At 38.3% G+C, this 19,365-nt stretch overlaps 1 protein-coding gene across 3 annotated transcripts in view; it reads right to left on the reverse strand.

Annotated features, from left to right (window-relative positions):
• The window catches only part of tbc1d22b (TBC1 domain family, member 22B), a 32,682-nt gene that overhangs the window by 5,986 nt on the left and 7,331 nt on the right, over nt 1–19,365 (reverse strand). For 2 of the 3 annotated variants that reach the window (XM_022206041.2, XM_022206039.2), the window contains 11 exons: nt 16,680–16,857; nt 16,402–16,585; nt 13,976–14,143; nt 12,652–12,722; nt 11,616–11,744; nt 11,461–11,526; nt 7,778–7,892; nt 7,544–7,650; nt 6,633–6,708; nt 6,415–6,542; nt 4,010–4,105 (listed from right to left, as the gene is read on the reverse strand). In XM_022206041.2, coding sequence (XP_022061733.1) covers nt 4,010–4,105; nt 6,415–6,542; nt 6,633–6,708; nt 7,544–7,650; nt 7,778–7,892; nt 11,461–11,526; nt 11,616–11,744; nt 12,652–12,722; nt 13,976–14,143; nt 16,402–16,585; nt 16,680–16,857 — 1,318 coding nt within the window. The remainder of the gene's footprint in view (nt 1–4,009; nt 4,106–6,414; nt 6,543–6,632; nt 6,709–7,543; nt 7,651–7,777; nt 7,893–11,460; nt 11,527–11,615; nt 11,745–12,651; nt 12,723–13,975; nt 14,144–16,401; nt 16,586–16,679; nt 16,858–19,365) is intronic. The other variant, XM_022206040.2, reaches the window with a different exon arrangement.

Genomic DNA, 19,365 nt, shown 5'->3' on the forward strand with positions numbered 1-19,365 from the left:
GCCACCACAGAGTCATAAAAAGTCTTCAGGAGTGCCCCCTACACCCCAAAAGACAGCAGTCTCCTCATTAGACAGAGTCTGCTTTGACCCTTCTTCTAAAGTGCTGTGGTGTGGTCTGACCAGTCCAGTTTATTGTTCAGGTGAACACCCAGGTACTTGTATGAGTCCACTCTCTCCATGTCCATGCCCTGGATGTTCACCAATGGTGGGGGTGTGTGACTGCGCCTGTGGAAGTCCACCACCAGTTCTCTGGTCTTTCCTGAGTTGATCTGGAGGCAGTTCCACTGGCATCAGTCCACAAAGTCCTGGTTCAGTTCTCTGTACTCCCAATCATCATCATCTGAGATGAGACCGACGACTGCAGAGTCATCAGAGAACTTCTGCAGATGACAGCTGGCTGAGTGGTCCATGAAGTCTGCAGTGTACCGGGTGAAAAGAAACAGAGCCAAGACCATTCCCTGTGGGGCTCCTGTGCTGCAGACTACCATGTCAGACTCACAGTCCTGTGTCCTCACAACCTGTGGTCTGTCTGTGAGGTAAGTCCATCATCCTACCCAAGAGGTGGTGATCCACCCCTGTGACCTCCAGCTTGTCCCTCAGAAGAACCGGCTGAATCGTATTAAAAGCACTGGAGAAATCAAAGAACACGATTCTCGCAGAACTTGCAGGCTTCTCCAAATGGGACAGAGCTCTGTCCAGGGGGAAGATGGCAGTGATTACAATCATGTTTAAAAAGAAAGCTATAGATAAGATCCAGGGCAAGTCACTATGGAGTGCAGGTGATGAGTTAAAATCCTGCCATGGAGCACAAAAGCTTCAGAAATGCTGTAGCATCACAGAGGCTACTTCACCCATCAAAATCATACGTTGCCACTGTTCAGAGTCGTCTACCAGCCCCACTATAGCTTAGCATGCAATGAAAGTCCTCAGACAAACAATCAGCTACTGTAGTCCAGGTCAGACACCCATGCTCCAGAGATTTGTCCCGATGCTCTGTGGTGTATCTGAGGACAACATCACAACTGTGGATGCTGCACAACTCTCCCTCTTCCCTCTTTTTTCACAAAGGAAAAGAGTTTCACCACATTCCACCAAGTTGTGATGCACTCCATCAGCATCTCCTTTAAGTAGCTTATCAGATAAGAAAAAATTGTGGAGGGACATGATATAAATATGGCGAAGAATAATGCAGGGCCTTGGTATCATGAATCATGTTTCTCTATAGAGTGGACATGTATGGGGCAAGGCACATGTCCAACACCATACAACAGTCTTGCCATCTGTATGGGAATGGCAGCAGGGTTCCCCAGACTCTCCACCGACTCCTGTCTACACTACAACTGCCACTATTTCAAAGGACTTGCCAGATCTTGTCATATGCAAAATTAAGACTGGCTGTAAGGCACCTTGCAAATGCTGCATGCAGAGGTTGCTTTGCATGTCTTTCTGTAGAGGTCATGGCTCATGTTCCCACAGTTGTGCAGACATCTAAATAGATAATCATCTTTGTGATGTATTTACACCAAGCTATTAGTCTTCATCACTAAAAAATTGTAGGTATGGCATTGCCTACTTCTAAAATGTGAACATACACTCATGGAATTAAATGTTAGACCACCCTTGTTTTCCTCAATTTCTTGTTCATTTTAATTCCTGGTACCACTAAAGGTACATTTGTTTGGACAAATATAATGACAACAACAAAAATAACTCAGAGTTTAATTTCAGAGCTGATATCAGACATTTTCCATGGTTTTCTTGATAATAGCCAAAATGACTTCAGTTCTTCCATCAGTAGCTATGGCATTGTTCTGCCAAAAAACAGCTTTTAGGCTTCCATGTTTCTTTTCTATCTGTTTTAGTACCATGATCCACACAGGAGTTAGTACTGATCCATAACCATTGTTTCTGATGACTGCAGCCATGCGTCTTGGCATGCTTTCTACCAACGTCTGACATTATTCTGCTGTCACAGCAGCTCATTCCTGTTGCACTAATTCTAACTAATCTGCTTTGTTTTTGGGCTTGTGGTTCTCCATTTATTGGTTGATGATTTTCCACAGGTTTTCAATTGGATTTAGATCTGGTGATTGAGCAGCCAAGGCATGGTTCCAATGTTCTGGTTCTCCATCCAGGCATTAACTGACCTTGTTGTGTGGCAAGGGGCATTGTCTTGTTGGAAAATCCAGTCATTGGAAGCAGGAAAGAATTTTCCAGCTGATGGAAGAAGACTGTTTTCAAGAGTAGTGCTGTACATGACCTGGTTCATTTGCCCTGTTCCACCCAGACTGAAACTACCTCAGATGGTCACTGATCCACCCCCATGTTTTACTGTAGGGGCAGACAGTCTGGTTTGTAGCTTCACCAGGCTTCCTCCTAACCAGTAAGTTGGCTGGAGTGGACATCAAGTGAAAATTGGAGTCATCATTGAAGAGAACCTTCATCCAATCATCAACAGTCAAGTCCTATTTCTCCACAGTGTCCACTCATTTTAAGGTCCCTGGAGGTCTGAGGAACAGATGAGTGATGGTCATCTGATGGGTAGAAAGAGGTTTCCTGCCGTGACTCGCTAGCAGTTTGGTAGAACCATGTTGGGCTTGTTTTTTCTTGGTGTAATGAATGGCTGTCTTGGAGATATTCAGTTTCTTTGCTACTTGTCTCTCACTCATGCCAATTTCCAGAAGGACCAAGATGGCTGCCTTTGTGGCTTCACATAATTCTTCAGTTTTAGGCATTATGTGAAAGCTGACGACTTCTGAGTTGTGCTATGGGTTGAATGTCAGCAGGAAACCACTCTATTCCTTCGCATGTGCAGTGCTGCTGATGACATGAAATGTCCTCTTAGTTACCCTAGGAATACAATGGAAGCTTAAGCATGTCAGATAAGACATAAAATACTCTTATATACTAGAGAATACAATGAAGCCAAATGATGTTAAATAAGATGTACTAAGACAAGTATTATGGAATCAGTTGCATTTTTTGTCAAGTAATGAACCTTTAGTTGTACCGGGCATTAAAATGAACAAGAAACTGAAGAAGACAAGGGCGGTCTAATGATTTTTTCTTTGATTGTAGTTATGGATTTGTTGTCTCACTACTCATTAACCACGCCTGACGTACGTCAGCAGGGTTACTGCATTCGCTTCGGTATCTGGCTGGCTAGGTAAGTATGTTTGTATGTCCGTTCCGATATCTCTGCAAGTGCTGAAGTCAGGATGATCAAACTTGGCACTGAAGATCAGTCTAAGGTCTCCTGCTCAGTTGTGGAGTTAGAGGTCAGCAGATCAAGTAGGAAGGGATATACGTAGGATGATCAAAATTGATACAGTTCATATGCAAGTATTTAATGCCATCTACTGAAACTCGCCAGTAGATGGCGTGGTTCTGCCCTCTACTGAGGGCTCGTCTAGTTTTCTCATCCATAATACACATATTCAACACTTTAAGTTACATTTATTAAATTATTGAGTTTTGGATTTGACTGTATTTTTGGTATGTGTTTTTTTAAATAAGTTGCATATTTTACCTTCAGTTGTCATGGTGAGGAGAATATCATTCTTTTTTTAAGTCTTGAAACCGATTTTATTGCATTCCTTGACCCCAAAAATGTACAATTTCACACCAAGTTTGCCATTATAGCTATAACAGAAGCAAAGACATGGGCCTCTCAAGGATGGTCGACGGCTATTTTAAAAATGGCCGCCAAAGCGTGATCTCACTTGTGTCTTAGGATAAATTTACTTGTATGACCCTAAGGTACTTCCGTGCCATTCTGCATAAAAGACATTTGTACGTTATCTCTGCTTCTAGTCACTGGTGTTCTGTTTCCATAGAGGTCCAGGACTTTATACTGCAGATAAAATGAGCCTACAGTGAGAAAAAACTGGTTCAGAGGGTTCAATGGTAAAATTATCGCATCCTTTTGTGCTCACAAAACTGTAAATATTTACTGTAAATATTTAGTTCTTTCACGGGTGAGACTGAGTAACTACACAGATGCAGGTACCTGAAAGTCGATCATGGACAGGATTTCTTTGCGCCATTCTATGAGGAAAGCAGCACAGACGTACAGGTGGAAGTGGGAGAATCCCTCAGCTTCAGCCTGTGGAAAACCAAACAATACGGCAGCCAGTGAAAACACAGCAGTGTAAATCAACACAGAGAAGAAAGTCGATTCCAACACTAGACAGCAAATCCTGTGGAATGTAGAACCAGTTTGTGCTTCTCTTCAGCTTGAATTACTTTCAATTGCAACACCTCATTTCCTTGCTGTAGTTCTCATATCCAACATCTTCAAGCTGAGACAGTTTATTGCAGATCGTTTTTAGTGTTATCTTTCGAGTCTTGTCCTCTGTGTTTATAGATCAACGTTAACTTCAAGTTGACTTCTGATGGGAGGTAAACCAAACAAACTGACCTCCCTCTTCCATCAGATAACATCGACCCTTTTAGCTGGGAGGAGGAGCAGGGAGCTAGAGAATAATCAGAGACTGCGAAAGAGGAATGTGAGGGTCACGAATATAAGGATGAAGGAAATCCTTGAAATTCAGTCAGGTGCAAAACTAAATTAAAGATCTGGCTTTTGGGGAGGTTCTGCACAGAAGAATTATGTGATTTTAATGCGAGAAAAGGGAAGAAAAGTGGTCTCGCTAGCAAACTGGTGAACATTCGTCTCTTCCAAACTCAATCTGACAAACGGTTGATTAAAAAAATAAGAATATTTCGACTTGTTTTGTCCTATTTCAGCCTCATCATCATAGCTTTTGCTTCAAAGACTGGTGAAAAACGCTGGTTAGCTTCACTCCGATAATAAAAAACTTTGTCTTTATCTGACTGAAAATAAACTGAACATATCAATGTCTTTGTGGAGTCACACTGGAACACTTTCTAGACCAGGGGTGTCAAATTCATTTTAGTTCAGGGGCCACATACAGTCCAATTTGATCTCAAGTGACCAATAAAATCACAACATAATAACCGATAAATGACCACAACTCCACATTTTACCTTTGTTTTAGTGCAAAAAAGTGCATTCTGAAAATGTTTAGATTTAAGAAATTATCTTTTTACAAAATATCATCAACAACCTCAAATTTCCTAAGAAAAACAAGTTCAGTTTCAGCAATATTATGCCTCAGTTTATCATTTACACACTACAACTTCTAAAAAGGCACAAAACATTTAGTCACAGTTATCTGGATTGAATACTTTACTTTTTGATCAAAACAACAAAAGTCAGACAAAAAACAACAAAAGCAAGACAAAATATTACAAGAATGAGGCACAAAACACAAAACAAAGCAAAAAAGAGTTAGACAAAAAAGTTACAAAGTGACAAAAAATTGGACAAACGACAAAACGAGAGGAGAAATTACACAAATGACAAAAAATGACAAAAGCAAGAAACAAAACAACAAAAACGTGAGACAAATGACAAAACTCAGACAAAAACCAACAAAAACAACAAAAACAAGACAAAATATTATAAAAATGTGACAAAAGAACAATGAGCAATCTAGTATTTTACTTTACGATCAAAATTATTTGTCATGGTCTAGAAATGACTTTAAATTTACAGTTTTACAAATTTACAATTTGCAGCAAATGTCTTCTATGTAGCTTTTACAATTTGCAAAGCCGTCCCACAGGCCGCATGTTTGACACCCCTGCTCTTGATCCAACTGCTTGTGAGCATTAATCAGCAAAATCAACTGGACTTTGCATTACGGTACTATTGGGTGATGACATAAAACCACCTTTCAGGTTTTTTTCAGGTACTGGGTCATAAGATTATCTTAAAGAGCTGATAGTCTGCACATTTAAACTTTTCCAATTGTATTTATTAGAATTTCTTTACCTGTTTTAAAGTTCAAAAATGTTTTTTTTTTACTTTCCAAACGTCTCTGGAAATCCTGAGGTGTTCCCAGGCCAGATGAGATACGTAATCCATCCCAAGAGTTCTGATTCTAGCTTTCAGATATATTTAACAGATTTTTGTATTTAATCTTTTAAGGCTCTTATAGCGCGTTTTATTTTGGACATTTTTGTATTTCCTATTTTGACTGATGTTTTTTCATTTTTTACTCTGCTTCCAGAGAGCCCTGCTCAAGAATTCCTATGTGTTCACTCTCTCTGTTTGCACACAAATGGCAAAAAACAACAACTCTTGAATCGATTCTGGAGTCGCCTCAAAGGTGGACAAATCTAGAAAACCTCCAAAGTAGGACTCCAAAGAGGCGTCCTCATCAGACTCCTGAATGAAGAGCTTTGCCTCCATTTTCACCCCAACAGCCACATTATCTCTGACGCTGCACTGACTTATTATGACTCTATTTTACGAATGAATAAGACCCTGAGACACTTCAATCTATACCGACTGTAAAACTGATGATGGTGGACACTCTGATCTACCTGGTAGGTGTCCCAGAGACGAATAGTGCAACGAAGCGGCAGCTCCCTCATCAGAAGATTGTTCATCCACCGGAAGGCGAACTGCAGGTACTCCACTTCATACCTCTTGAAATGATTGTGAATATCCTCTGTAGGCAAACAACACATAAAAGCACGTTAAAACTGCGGATTTCCTGCTGTTAGCTTGTCTCTCTGTCCACACGCATGAACAAACTCACCATCTATCCTGCTGACCAGCTCCTCTAAAGCTTTCACTTTGTTCTGAATTCCAGGCTGAGCAAAGGTGTAGTTGTCCTGAAAGGAGATACATCTCAGTAACTGGAACAATTACAGTTTTTAACCAGACAAGCACTCAGAGAGCGCAGTGCTCCACCAAGGCTGTTCATTCTCCCATATGGCATTGTCAGAAATGCAGCATTTGTTGGGAGGCCATAAACAGAGGCAGCCTGGGTTCGATTCCAGCTCACAGCCCTTTACTGCAGGTCTTTGTCCCATTCTTCTTCCGACTTTCCTGTCTGCTTCTCCACTAACCTATCTAATAAGGCCAAAAAAACGGGAACATAGAATGTGTCCATTTAATACAGATGTACCCACAAACAAAATGACCTTGCACTGAGCACAGATGTGTGTTATGCATGTGTATGTTAAGCACGGATACAGAATCATGTGATCTAAATATGTCGCGGGCAGCAGGAATTGATGGGACTCAGAAACACCTCCACAATTCAATCAATTGCTTCTTGTACTATTTCCAAAGGATAAGTCCTGATAAGTCCACAGCGCTGGATTTATATTAGGATCACAATTATGTGATCGTGAGCAGGCAGCTGATGTAGTGTTCACTTGTTGTCATGGTTACAGTGACACCGTGCTGCTATCTCACAATGATACAGAAATCTTTAACAAATCCATGGATCCAGACTATAAGCTGCATCACTGCCAAAATCTAATCACTTGATCCTTTTGTCATTTCTGACCTTCCTTGCAAGTTTCATCCAAATCCGTTAGTCTGTTTTTGAGTAATTTTGCACACAGACAGACAGACTAACTCCGATCGTCACATAACTCCAACGTGTTCCTTGGTCGGAGTAAAAAGTGTTAAAATTGAGATGTGCACATGAGGTCAGACCTGAATTCCGTCCAGCAGCTTGCTCATGCACCAGAAGCTGTCGGCTTCAATGTTTCTCTGGGTGTCCAGAGGCAGCGCTGCCACCTCGAAGTTTTCCACATCCTCCGCTAGAACGACAAATAACACTCTATGAACACGTTTGGATTAACAGCTCGACTGAGGCTGGTTAAAGAAATGTTTAAGGCCTTGCAACAACATTTTAAACAAAAGGCAAAGGCTACACAGGCAACTTACTGACAAACTCAGACAGGAAGACGACGAAAAACGGTGTGACCAGATCATTGATTCCCTGGACGTAACCACTGGCTGGGTGACGGATGGCCCAGATAAAGAGAATCCGCTCAAACACCTGAAGAGAGAAAGACGGCAACAAAGCAGCGGATTGTTGAGTATTTTACAACGGAGATGCAATTATGTAGATTCCTAACTTTAATGTACAACAAAAATCAAAACCACAAACCTCAGAACACAGACACCACATGTTCCTCAAGTTTTCAGTGTGTTCATTAGTACGTTTTCAAATCAGTGAGCAACGCGAGTTTATTGCTATGGTGAAGACTCTGAAATCTTGTGCTAATTACGACACCTTTACTTTAACACACCTGGAATGTGCTGCAGTAGAGAAGGAAAATGAAATGAATCTTGCAACATATTGAACCCCAAATTCCACGTGATCTTGGCACATTTTTACTCACTGTGGCCTCATTTTTCACTGAAATATAAACTCCTGCACCTCTATGGAAACAGCACATCTATAGCTAGAAGTAAAGGGAATTCAAATATTCAAAACAAGCCAAGAAATCAAAACAAACCCCCACAAAATACACAACCAAATAAAAACCACAAAACAAAAAAATACAAGAAAAATACTAACAATAAACAAAATATAAAACAGCAAAATATAAAAACAAAAAAGTCATAAAAATAAAAAAAATCAACCAAAAGAACCCCCAAAACAAAACAAATACAAGACAAAAAAGATCAAACAAAAAAGCAAAAAAAGCAAACAAAAAAATCACCTCCCCACAAAAACAAACAATATAAACTAAAAAAAAAGCAAAAAAAAAAATCCAAACAAAAAAGGGAGTGGGTGTTTCACAAAAGGAATGCAGAAAAACACAACAAAAACCCTCAAAATAAATGAAAGCAACAAAAAAAACCTAAACAAAAAAGTTGCAAAAAAAAAGAAACAAAAAGTGTTTCATTCCTACGTGTGCACATCACTTTCAGTTTGTTGTTATAGTGAAGATTTCAAAATAAGTGTTACATCACCTTTACTGTAACACACCTGGAATGTGTGGCAGTAGAGAAGGAAAATGAAATGAATCTTGCAACATATTGAACCCAAACTCCACATGATCTTGGCACATTTTTACTCACTGTGGCCTCATTTTTCACTGAAATAAACTTCTGCACCTCTATGGAAACAGCACATCTATAGCTAGAAGTAGAGAGAATTGAAATGTGTCTTATGTGCAGTGTGACACAGCATTATTGCTTAAATCATTAAAAAAAGAAACAGTAATAAAGACTAATTATCCATCTACTGTGATGATCACAGGTTTCCAGTAAATCTGGACACGGGTCTTTGAGATTTTAAAACCAGAATCACAACGTTTGAGGAACAAGCTGTGCTTCGTTGAGTTCCGTTTTAATTGCAAAGTTCCTCCAGAGTGAAACAATCTGATGCAACTTCTTCCTCAATGACTGGTGAATACGAAACAGTAAAACACTGTGTTATCCACAGTCAGTCAGTTACTTGTATGTAAAATTACTAATCAGATAAATTCAACTTCTGCTTTTTCTTTTTTATGTGATTTTAGCATCATAACTGTGTCATATGTAAAGCTTGTTGCCAGAAACCTCTGTGTTGTATTTGAACCAGATCTCAGTTTTTCTCTCCATATCAAAAAAGTTGTCCAGTCTTGCTTCCTTCAAATCAGAACAATCTCCCAGATTAAGTCGATGCTCTCACTCCCAGACCTGGAAAAATTCCCTCCTTTCTGGCATTCCTGTGAAGCTCCTCTGTTGTCTCCAACTTGTCCGGTAGCTCGGCTTCTTACTGGTTGTAACAGACCACACCACCTCACACCTACCCCGGCTTCCTTGTTTGTTTTAGAATTGATTTTAAGATTTTGTTGATCACTTTTAAAGCTTGCCAGGGTCTCGCCCTAAGTTACATTTGCGATCTGTTGATCCCTTATGAGCCTTAGAACCCCCCTTCTGGTCGTTCCAAGTCGAGGCTAAAATTAAGGATGACCGAGCTTCCTCCATCAGGACCTCGACTTTAGAACGACCTGCCTGAGGAGATGAGTTTACAGAGTCAGTAACTTCTTTTAAATCACTTCTGAAAATCCACTTTTATAGACTTGCTTTTATGTGAAGTTTACTTCTAGCTTTAATTAGTTTCAGTGTTTTATTCCGCATTACGTCCTGTTTATTTTAGATGTCCTCTGTTGTTTCATCTTAATTATAGCTGCCTGGCTCTTGGTGTGATGTCGTCTTTAATTCTTTAATTCTCTAAATTATTTATTTTTAATTTCTAACTTTTAACTCTCTCTTTGTTCTTTCATTTTTAAACTGCCTGGTTTCCTTGTTTGACGCTAATCTAGATAATTATGCATTTAACTTATTATCATTTTTACCATTTATTTTAATTGACTGCTCTGCCTCGTCTCCTTATGTCTTGCTTCATTGTCTGTGTTGCATGTTTTAACTGTCAAAGCAACTTGTGAACGCTGTTCTTAAGGGTACTATACAAATAAAATTATTATTATTATTATTATACTAGACAGAAAACTGCAGATCTTTGCCTGTCTCTCTACAATATTTTTGTTTTTAGTGTTACAACTTATCATACCTGCTTATCAGTTAGAAACAACAAAAGTAACTCATATTATAAGTAATCTATATGTTTTGTATTTTTGTGACATGAAGCTGTGTCACTAGTTGTCTTCTGTATTATCAGCTTTTTCGTTAATGTGAGCTCTATGATGGGACTTTTCATGACAACTTCAAGGTGATTTTTTTTTGTTGTTTTTTTATTTACAGATTCAAACTCACCCATAACTATTTGATCAACTTGTCCAATGTTGCAATAACATGAATTAATGTCATAATGAGAAATAACAGTGAAACATTTCAGGCTTCTATCTTAAATAATTCCTGAGATATTGATGGTCAAACGGCCTCAAATTTCATCTGCTGAAAGTGCATCGAAAACATAATCTTTTCTTGTAAAATATTTGATATACCAAGGCAAAGCTACATGTATTCATTTTTTATGCAATGAAATTATCAGTCATATCAATGACGGTCAAACAGAAACATTTAATAACTTGATGATTTGAGCTGGAATGACCCAAAGGGCATTTTTAAACATGACAGAGGACTTTTCATTATGTTCAACAGTCCAGTGTGAGCAATAAAAATCATCAGATTAGTACTTGAATTCCACGGTGGATACTGAATATTTAGTTTTCTTGTCTACCGTCGGGCTGCTTCTGTTGTAAAAATGGAGCTAGAAAGTCCTCAAGAATAAAAAAAAAAAAACTGTTTACAGTGTTTGAAAAATTGATTTGCAGCTGTATGATCACCGCTCATTGGTCTGTATGATAAACTATAATCCTTCTGTTTGTTATACGCTCTGCAGGAAATAATCTACTGTTTTTCCAGTGAGCTGAGTGGTCAGAAGTCGGGTTTAACGGGCTCTGATGGTCTTTGGGATCACCTGGTTAGAACTAAACCAGCTTCATGATGCCTTCACTGAGCCTAAAGGCAGAAGTACAAACTCTGATGTAACCTCCTGCTTCATTTTTAATACCACAGATGAGCCAAAACAAACTAAAAAATGCAACAAAGTTAGTGCTGCAGAATCAAAGGAAATTGTTCACATGCTCCAGTAGTTCAAGTCTTACCTCTTGTACTGCCGGCTGCTGGAACAAGGGAATCAGAGGGTTGGTTCTTGGAATGTCGATGTGAATCTAATAAGACAAAACATGACAGAGATGTTACTGCGGTGATTATCAGAGCAGATAACTGGACTGTGCATGTTTCCTGTGTTTTTTTGTACCTGTCTGTACGTGTCTTTATAGTGCTCATCTGTTCTGGAGTGGTAATACTGCTCTATGAACCCGAAATACTCGTCTCGCTTTCTTTTTAACACCAGCTCTCGGCGCTCTTTGTTGGCCGGCAGGTAGCCCTGGAGGGGTAGAAACACAGAAGAAGGACTCCTTATTTTTGGATCACATTTTCAGAGGACTGGACGTTTGAGATAAGAGAAACTAGAGGAGATAATGCTGGCTGTGACGATAAGGCTTTTGATATTATGCGAGTGTTTTCAGAAAAGGAATGCAAAAAAGTTAAAACAAAAAAGAGACTGTTTTCAAAAAGGAATGCAAAAACAAAATAAAAAAACAAAAGCAAAAATAAACCAACAATGAAAAACTAAGACAAAAAAGCAAAAAAGTCTAAACAACAACCTCACAAAAATAACCCAAAAACCCAACCAAAAAATAAAACAAATCAAATAAGGGAGAAAAAACTAAACAGATAAAAAAAGCCAAAAAAAAAAAAAAATCCAACTAAACAAAAAAAACAATCACAAAATAATCTAAACAAAAAAGTCAAAACAAAACAAAAAAACAAAATATAAATCAAAACAGAAAGACAGTGTTTCTAAAAAAGTAATGCAAAAACAAAAATACAAGAAAAACAAACAAAAAAGTCAGAAAAACAAACAAAAAATACAGGAAAAAACAAACAAAATACCAAAAAATCTAATAAACAACTCCACAAAAACCATCCAAACAAAAAACTCACATAAAAGCAAGAACCAAAAAAAAAAAAAAGCAATAAAAAAAAATACCATCTAAAAATGATCACACTTGAACTTTTTTATGGCTCTTGTCCAGGTTTTCTCCTGACTAGATCCTTGCTTGTATTGAATCTATTCTCAGACACAGATCGCTTTGGATAAAGTGAAACTGTAGAATTTCAGAATGTGGCTGTGCAGAGGCTAAAAAATGCAGCTGAGATTACAGAGACAGAACGCTGTGTGAAAAGAGCCACAATAAAGAGAAGAATGAGTGAAAGAACGAGTGCCTTACAGACAGAAGTCTCCACGTGATCGGCCTGACTTCTCTCGGTATCCCCGACCAGCTGTGTTTCCGGAGTTCTTCTGTAAAAACACAGATACAAGCACCCAAAGTCAACACTGTTTCTACCCTGTACAGACACAGAGAGACACACTCAGCTGGCTGCAGCCCAGACTGAGGCGTCAGAGTCACTCTGCATCACAAAACACTGTAAAGCCCTGAGCAGACATGAGATACGCAACATCGCTGCTTCATCGATCTGTTCAAAGGACGACATTCTGTCATTCAGTTGTAGGTCGCTGTGATGCTAATGTTTCTCACAGCTTCATTTAGACACAAAATTTAACATGAAGTGTTGAGTAATACATAAAAATGCAATGATAAACATGTCAAACTGCCCAAATAACTAAAAGTGTGACTTATTTATGGTTTCCCAATAACTGAAAACTCTACTACTGCTTCATTAAAATCTTAATAAAACTGAAGTTTCACAAATAAATGCATTTTTGCTACTTAAGACAGTGTGAGAGTCTGTTTGAAAACCTGTTTCATGGAACAGATGCACAAATAGTTCCGTGATCATTAAAGTTTTGCCATAAAAGTTCTCCAGGTTGATATTTTATTTAGATTGGAGACACTTCATTTGGGCGTTCTGCCTTCAGAAAATGTATAAAATGAACTCTAACAATAAACTGCATTAGACTGAAAAATGACAGGCATCATTTGGTTGACCTGTTTTCGTTCAGCACTGTAATATATTCGCATAGTGCCTTGGTATAAGCAGGTACATCTCAAAATTAGAAAACCAGTTATTTCATTCATTCATTCTTTTCAGAAATTAGGCATTTTTGTGTTGTAAATTCTTGGTGTGATTGAGCTAAGAACACTTCTGATAATGAGCTATATGCCATAATCTTTAAAATTAAAAGAAAGAATTGAAAAAAATCACTTTACATGTAATGAACCACAAATATTTTCACTTTAATTTTCTTAAATACCTTTTTTTCGAGGAATATTTAACTTTCATGCAATATAATGTTTAATTTTTTCATTATCATGTGTATTATTACTTATTACTCCCTTATAATTGTCAGTATTACATTTACTCTTCCATTCTAGTCTTTAGCTAACTTATTTGATTTCAATAATCTAACCCACTATCTTACCGTTTTTTACTTTTACATACTACATTTCTTATGTTTTTCTAGCAATAGCTGGCATTAGAATTTCCTTTGAGTTAATAAAGTTTTATCATATCTTGCTTGTTTTTTAAATTGCAAAAGAGGTAAAGAATGAAACAAAATGTGTGTTTGTGTGGCTTAATATTCTACCGTACCGAGGTCAGTGTTGGGACTGGCCAGCAGCTGCCTGAATTTGTCCAGCCGGCTTTTCTCGCGCACCGTCATGGGTGGAGCTCCAGAGGCGTTCTGGTCCGAGATACGAGCCACCAGCGGGATGATGGGACGGACTGGGAGAGACTGCTGCTTCTGCAACGAGGAGTGAACTGTAGAGAAGGAAATAAAAAAGAGAAAATTCAATGATGTACAAATAAAAACAATGACTTTTGCAGGATTGTTTTTTAATAACCTACCCAATCTAAACATTTAATTTCTCTTTTTATAGAAACTCTTTAACCTGAGACTTGCTATGCTACAGATTCCTATCATACCAGATGAGATACACTTGCTAAAAATTCCCAGAGATGAATAATGATAATAACATTTATAAGATTCACAAAATAAATTAATACAACACCACCAGATAAAAAAATAAAAGCACCAAACACGTCGTATCCAATTACGGGAAAAGAACAAGCAAAATAAAGGAAAATAGAGTGTAAAACCACACAACAAGAATGATATTAATAAAACTAAGATTACTATTATTGTTGTTGTTGTTATTATTAATAAAAATAATAATACCAGATGACCATATATCTGATCTGGTATTATAAGAATCTGTAATATACAAATATTATTGTTATTATTGTTATTATTATTCTTATTCTTATTATTGATAATAATAATAGTAATAATAATAACAATAATAATAATAAGAAAAATGAATGAATAAATAAAATGTATTTAGTTTATTAAAATAAAATAAATCCATAAATTAATTAAGGGTAAAAGACAAAAAAACAAATAAAATATATATAAAACAATAAAATACAGTATATATGAGTAGGCTCCAATATTTCCAGTGTTTCAACCCTCAGTATTCCTCAGTAGCGTTATTCTGATAAATGAGCCGGGTTGATTTGGTTTAATTTGGTCTGACTCTGTCCTGACATTGTGTGGGTGAATTGTCAACAGGCTGAATATTCAGCAGCCAGGTGACTTTTGAATAAAAGATCCAGGTGATTGGTAAACATCATGACTATTCACTAGACAGCTATGAACAGCCAGAAACCCAAACCGAAGATCTGAGAAAACACTGAGGACTATTCAAACCTGCTTCCATGTATATTTTTGCAGTGTAAAAGAAACTATCTCTGATGTTCTTCCAGCTCATGCATGTTTTTTTTTAACCAATATGTAGAGGAGACATCTGCTGGGATTCTCATTTGGATAAATACACGATAGTTTGGAGTTAAATCAGCCAGCTTGAAGACTGAATTCCACACGTTGTCCGACAGCGTAAGGTTTAAATCCTGCTCACAGGTTGTTTTAATTCTGCAGAGACGGGGCAAGTGTCTCACAGCTGCCACCTTACAATAGATAGCAGATACTAAGCCCTTGGGTGTTAACTAAGAAAGCCGTGTTCCTATCAGGGTTCCTCTGGGAAATTTGGTATCGGAGAGTGAAGAAAGTGTCCGCTTTGCAGAGAAAAATGGGTGTTTGGTGTAATAGAGACAAACAACAATCTAAACGGAAAAAAAACCCCTCAAAAACAACCAACTAACCAATACAATAAAACAAACCCAACCAAAAACAAAACAAAAAACAAGAAAAAATAACAGCAAAAAATTACAAAAAAAGCCACAACCCCCCAAAAAAACCCAACCAAAAACAAAACAAAATAAATACAAGACAAAAACAAACAAAAACCAAAAAAGCAAAAAAAAAATCAAACAACGCCCCGAAATAAACAAACAAAACAAAGAAAACAAACAAAAAACCAAAACAAAAAAATATTAAAAAAAACAAAAAACACCCAAAAAACATAAAATCAAAACAAAAAAAGGAGTGCGTGTTTTCGAAAAAGGCAGGCAAAAACAAAAACAATTAAAAAATTGACAAAAAAACAAAAACAAAACAAAATCTAAACAAAGACCCTACAAGAAACAAAAAAACCCAAACCAAAGATACAAGAAAACAAACAATAAAAAAAAATCAAAACAAAACCCCCCAAAAAACTAAAGTGACGAACTTTCCAAAAAGTTGTTAAAATTACGGAGAATTGTCATCAATAAAATGATCTTTCAAGTGCTCAGTGTCCGTTCTGAAATGCAGAATCAAACAGGGATGTTATGGAGGAGGAAGTTTTAATTCCACCGCTTTAACGCCTTCACTGCAGTGATGACGATCATTTCCACACACTACTACAGTGTTGTCAGTATCACTAAAAACCCACAAGAGCATTTAGAGTTACATTTTCAGCAGAGTAACGTGTCCTGACAAGCACATGTTAAAGGCCTGATATAATCCCAGCAGCCCCGACTGCAGTGTGAAGTCCCTCCTGACAAAGTCTGTAATTAGCTTCACTATGAATCAGCCTATAAGCTGCTCAGTAGCTCTCAGAGCAGAACCAACCACATACCTGAGGACGTGCGGAGGTGCGCGTCACTGCTTGATTTGATAACCTTCCCGTTGATGTGCTCACACTCTGCATCCTCCTCCTCCTCCTCCTCCTGCACGTTTTGGAGGTTTTCAGCTTGTGTCACGGGTGATGAAAGTCCACGTGATACAGCAGATTCTGCGTCGCCTGCTTCGTTTTGCTGCTGCTGAATGGACAAAAAAAATAGACGAGAACATCTCCTTTTACTTCAGTTCAGAGCCCATAACTGCTCAGTGACATGAATGATGCCTTGCAGCTACCTGGTTCTGTGTGGACGAGTGCAGGCCTGATGGAGTCGGGGAGGGATTCCTGAGGAAGTCTTCGTCCTCCTCATCGTCGATGTCCCAGGCGTCGTTGGTGCTGCGAGCAAACTCGTGGAAGCTAGACGCCTTTTTAGACTTCAGGTTGTTGAACTTGGGCTTTGTGTCTTTGGGATACCTGCAGAAGGAGATTAAAAGAAAATGCAACAACTGAATGATCTCATTTCTCGCAGCACTGGGACCTAACCTTCTGAACCCCAAGCAGGCTCTGTGTGTCTTTTTTTATTGGTCCTGTCACATTTTTACTCACTGTGGGCTCATCTTTAACAGTAATATAAAGTCCTGCATCTCTATGGGAAAAGAACAACCATGACTCGAAGTAGAGAGAACTCAATGGCCTTTTTGCAGTAATAATATGTAAAATAAAACCAAAAAAGATATTCAGGAGAATGATTAGAGATAAAATTAATCTGGCCCTTCCTACAAATGTCACAGATGCTTTTGAATTGACTGTTAGACCTGATGAATATTTAGAATTCTTCACTCCTATATGTCTCTCTGAACTAATTTCAACAGTTTCTACATCCAAACCATCAACATGTCTTTTAGCTCCTATCCCAACTAGACTCTTCAAGGAGATTTTACCTTTAATTAATTCTTCAGTGTTAGATCTGATTAATCTCTCTCTACTAACAGGCTATGTACCACAGGCTTTTAAGGTTGCTGTCATCAAACCTTTGCTTAAAAAGCCCACTTTAGATCCAGATGTGCTAGCTAACTATAGACCAATATCCAACCTACCATTTCTCTCTAAAATTCTGGAAAGAACAGTTGCAAATCAATTATGTGAACACTTACAAAGGAATAATTTGTTTGAAATGTTTCAGTCAGGCTTCAGAGTGCATCATGGCACAAAAACAGCTCTGGTGAAAGTTACTAATGACCTTCTCATAGCATCAGATAATGGACTAGTCTCTATACTTGTTTTGTTAGATCTTAGTGCAGCGTTTGATACAATGGACCACATAATTTTATTACAGCGTCTAGAACATTCAATTGGCATTAAAGGGACAGCACTGGACTGGCTTAAATCCTACTTATCAGATGGGTTCCAGTTTGTGCATGTCAACAATAACTCTTCTGAGCATACTAAAGTTAATCATGGAGTTCCTCAGGGTTCTGTCTTAGAACCGATATTTTTCACATTATACATGCTTCCTTTAGGCAATATTATTAGGAAGCATTGTATTAACTTCCATTGTTATGCAGATGACACACAATTGTATTTATCTATGAAGCCAGATGAAACTGATCAGTTAGCTAGACTGCAAGATTGTCTTAAGGACATTAAAACTTGGATGACTTTTAACTTCCTACTGCTAAATTCAGACAAAACTGAAGTCATTGTATTTGGCCCCAAACATCTTAGAAACTCGCTTTCAAAGCAAATAGTTACTCTGGATGGCATCACATTGGCCTCCAGTACTACTGTGAGGAATCTTGGAGTTATTTTTGACCAGGACATGTCCTTTAACTCACACATAAAGCAAGTCTGTAGGACTTCCTTTTTTCACCTGCGTAATATTGTAAAAATCAGGAACATCCTGTCTCAGAGTGATGCAGAAAAATTAGTTCATGCTTTTGTTACTTCCAGGCTTGACTATTGCAATTCCTTATTATCGGGTCGTCCAAATAGCTCTCTTAAACATCTACAGTTGATCCAAAATGCTGCTGTGAGAGTACTGACAGGAGTTAGCAAAAGAGATCATATTTCCCCTATACTTGCTTCTCTTCACTGGCTTCCTGTTAAATCCAGAATAGAATTTAAAATCCTTCTTCTGACATATAAAGCTCTTAATAACCAATCTCCATCATATCTTAAAGATCTGTTAGTACCATATTATCCTAGTAGAACTCTTCGCTCTCAAACTGCAGGCTTACTTGTTGTTCCTAGAATTTCTAAAAGTAGAATGGGAGGCAGAGCCTTCAGTTATCAGGCGCCTCTCCTGTGGAACCTGCTCCCAGTTTGGGTTCGGGAGGCAGATACCCTCTCTATTTTTAAGACCAGGCTTAAAGGGTTCCTTTTTGACACATCTTATAGTTGGGGCTGACTGGGTGACCCACAGGGGTTCGGCTTGTGTTTCCATTTGCACAGCTGACTCCCTCTTGGACGTCCCTTCGTTCTGCCCCTAGTCATGCTGCTATAGGCCTCGGCTTCTGGGGGACTTCTCTTGACGCACTGAGCCCTTCTCTATCTACCTTTACATTTAATATGTATACCATTATTGCAGTACATTCACTCTGTTTCCCCCTGTGCTATTTCTCCGAGTGTCCCTGGTCCCAGAGCTGGATGCTTCAGATCTGCGGTCGATGTTCCACCAGCTGGTCCAGTCTCCACCATGTCCACTGTGGGATGCTGCTGCTGACTTTCCTCCAGCCCTCTGCTTCCAACTCCCCTTTTTCCACCAGTCAACTCTGCATCGCCTTCACTATACTTGGTATGCTAACTTACATACTGTTTGAATTTTACTGCTAGCTATATATGGAGTATGTTTTATGTCAGAGCCGTACATCATAAGAATAAACTATGAGTCAGTTTTCAATGTTAGCTTATACTTTGTCTGTGTCACATATCCTGTCATGCATGTATCCAAATGTGTGTTGTGTTTTCCTTGCTTTCCCACCC

The sequence above is a fragment of the Acanthochromis polyacanthus genome, chromosome 6, assembly GCF_021347895.1.
Source record: "Acanthochromis polyacanthus isolate Apoly-LR-REF ecotype Palm Island chromosome 6, KAUST_Apoly_ChrSc, whole genome shotgun sequence".
NCBI classification, from domain to species: domain Eukaryota; kingdom Metazoa; phylum Chordata; class Actinopteri; family Pomacentridae; genus Acanthochromis; species Acanthochromis polyacanthus.